General features: G+C 37.4%; 1 protein-coding gene across 1 annotated transcript in view; it reads right to left on the reverse strand.

Moving 5' to 3' along the window:
* The window catches only part of LOC100950196 (structural maintenance of chromosomes flexible hinge domain-containing protein 1-like), a gene marked incomplete at its 5' end in the record, with an annotated part of 93,201 nt that overhangs the window by 48,276 nt on the left and 41,620 nt on the right, over nt 1-3,305 (reverse strand). Inside the window, 1 exon segment of the mRNA XM_023509146.1 lies at nt 1,784-1,922. Within this exon segment, the coding sequence (XP_023364914.1) occupies nt 1,784-1,922 (139 nt within the window).

A 3,305-nucleotide genomic window follows, 5' to 3' on the forward strand; every position in this document is an offset into this window, starting at 1 on the left:
TTTTTTTTTTTTGCAGTTTTTGGCCAGGGCTGGATTTGAACCTGCCACTTCTGGCATATGGGGCGAGCATCCTACTCCTTTGAGCCACAGGTGCCACCCGAAGAAGGTACTATTAAATACTTCTGTTTACAGGTGAGGAAACTGGGATCCAGAAAGATTAAATATTTTCTCCAGGTCACAAGGCTGGGAATTGGCAGACTTAGGTTTAAATCCTGATTTGTAGTTTAAAACCCCTTGAATTTTACTGTATCATGCTACCTTCTACTTTATCATTTTTGCCCCCAAATATGTCAGACCTAGTACCAAATCCATACTTTTTAACTAAACCTTAAAATATGTATGTAATAATTTTTTTCTTATATTTCTATATTTGTGCAATTTTTAATTCTTTATCAATTCATGCCTCAAAAGAAATCTGAAAAAGTGTGAATTTCTGAAAATACTTATACATTCCCTTCTCCTTAAAACCAGTATAAAAGGTAACGAACGTATGAACAAAGATAACACCATACTAAAGCCTATGCGCTAAGCACTGTTTTAAGTGCTTTATAGATTACAGCAGTTCTCACTTTGTACAGCATTGTATTGATGAAAACCTTGCATTGATACTGGAACTGTGTCTTCCATTCAGTATTCTGGAACCATGTAAAGCAAGGACTGCCTGTATTAACTCATTTAATCCTCACAACAATCCTATGAAAGTGGATATTATCTAATTTTACACATGAAGAAACTGAGGAATTGACAAAGTTACCTAGATTCCAATCCAGAAGAGCCAACTCTAGAATGTACTCTTTGAAACTTATACTGCCTCAAATTAGCCAGCATTTTCTATCTTGTGTAAGTTGACTGCAACTTCATTTATCAAGTCATTATCAATTTAACTTAGTAAAAATGACATTAGAAACTTTTCTTCTTAAAATATGAAAGTTGTATCAACAAAGTAAAGGACAGATAAGCCTAAAGTATTTTTCTAGGAATAGTTTCCTAATATGTTTCCAATATTCAAATCTTTCTCACAAGATTCACTAACATTGTCCTAAAAGTTCCTTTTTAAAAATTAGTCATTTCTGGAATTGGCATAGTGGCTCACGTCTATAATCCCAGCAATCTGGGAGGCCAAGGCAGGTGGATTGCCTGAGCTCACAGATTGGAGACCAGCCTGCACAAGTGTGACACCTCATCTCTAAAAAAAATAGCCAGGCGTTATGGGAAGGCACCTGTAATCCCAGCTACTTGGGCGCCTGAGACAAGAGAATTGCTTGAGCCCAAGGGTTTGATTGCTATGAGCTGTGACATCATGCACTCTACCGAGGGCGACAAACTGAGACTCTGTCTTTAAGACAAAAACAAAACTATTTCTATTAGTGCTATGTTTGACATTCAATTGTATTTTCTTTCTTTTTTTTTTTTTGAGACAGAGCCTCAAGCTGTCCCCCTGGATAGAGTGCCATGGCATCACAGCTCAGAGGAACCTCCAACTCCTGGGCTCAAGCGAGTCTCCTGCCTCAGCCTCCCAAGTAGCTGGGACCACAGGTGCACACCACAACACCTGGCTATTTTTTGGTTGCAGCCATCATTGTTGTTTGGCGGGCCCGGGCTGGATTCAAACCTGCCACCTTAGGTGTACGTGGCTGGCGCCTTAGCTACTTGAGCCACAGGCACCGAGCCTGTATTTTCAAGATTTTACTATTACCAATCCCTCAAAAAACCTCCAGCTTTATATCATATCTTAAGAATACTATTTAATAGATATTAGGAGTATTTCTTAAAATAATATTACCAGGTAGTAATCTAATTTTCAAAATCTGGGAGTCTTCTTTTAAACCAGGCAGCATAACCTTCAGATTATAATTCTGTTGAAAAAAAATCGTAAAAATGAAACCCAAATTGTAAATACAATGTAAGTAGTTTAGCCTCAACTTTAAATTTTTTCCTTTCATCAAAAATATACATACCACTTTATATTTATTAAAACTATCATATTTGTGTGTAACAAATTCAGAGGAAAAAACTAGCTGATACTGCTTTCTTATACACAATAACCTTTCCAAACTCAAAAGTGAAGATGGGTATCAAAAAAAGTAAAATAGGCTCAGTGCCCACAGCACAGTGTTACGGCTCTAGCCACATACACCGAGGTTGGCAGGTTCAAACCTGGCCCATAGCACAGTGGTTACAGCACCAGTCATATACACCAAGGCTGGCAGGTTTAACCTGACCCAAGGCCAGCCAAACAACAATGACAACTGCAAGGCCGGGTGTTGTGGCAGGCACCTGTAGTCTCAATGACCTGGGGGGCTGAGGCAGGACAATCGCTTAAGAGTTTGAGGTTGCTGTGAGCTGTGACGCCATAGCACTCTACTGAGGGCAACATAGAGAGATGCTGTCTCAAAAAAAAAAAAAGTGAAATAATAAAGTAAGAAGCAACAAAAATCTCAAAATTACTAAATTCAATGTGGTATTCTGGATCTTATAATAGAAAAATAACATTAGGCCAGTCACAGTGGCTCCTCCATGTAATCCTAGCCCTCTGAGAGGCAAAAGCAGGAGGATCGCTTACGCTCGGAAGTTTGAGACCACCCTAAGCAAGAGCAAGACCCTGTATCTACCAAAAATAGAAAAAACTAGCTGAAAGTAGTAGAATGTGCTATAATCCCAGCTATTCAGGACGATGAGGTAGGAGGACTGCTTGAGTCCAGGAGCTATATGCCATCATAGCTTGTAGTAAGCTATGATGATGTGATGGGACTCTAACCTGGGAGACAGAGTAAAACCCTGTCCTAGAGGAAAATAAATAACTGAAGACAACTGAATAAAATCCATTGTTTTGTTAACGGTACTGTGCCAATGTCAACTTCTTAGTTTAGATAAATATATGCATGAGGTTCTATACGACTTTAAGAGTAACTTTCTATATACAAACTCTCTGCTATCTTTAAACTCCTCTGTAACTCTGAAGTTACTTCAAAATAAAAAGCTTTCAAGATCTAGAAAAACTTCTTAGCTAGTTTATATTTCTAAAGACATATTTTCCATGAATCTCAAGTTTTTCCAGAAAAATCTTAATTCAGAAAGATGCATAGAACTTGATCTTTGATTTAATTATACAAAGCAGTACCTGAATAAATTCACATGGTCTACTGTAAATGACATATTTATAGGGAAAATTTTAAAACATATATTTCAAGAAATGACACAGTAAAAAAAGAGTCATTTATTAAGTTATTATCGACAGCTGCTTAATGAACATAATTGAAAAATCACCTTATTGGAGTTTATATCTTTACCTTCCCTAACTGTAT

Source organism: Otolemur garnettii, unplaced genomic scaffold (genome assembly GCF_000181295.1).
Source record: "Otolemur garnettii isolate 467f Iridium unplaced genomic scaffold, OtoGar3 scaffold00432, whole genome shotgun sequence".
In the NCBI taxonomy this organism is placed as follows: domain Eukaryota; kingdom Metazoa; phylum Chordata; class Mammalia; order Primates; family Galagidae; genus Otolemur; species Otolemur garnettii.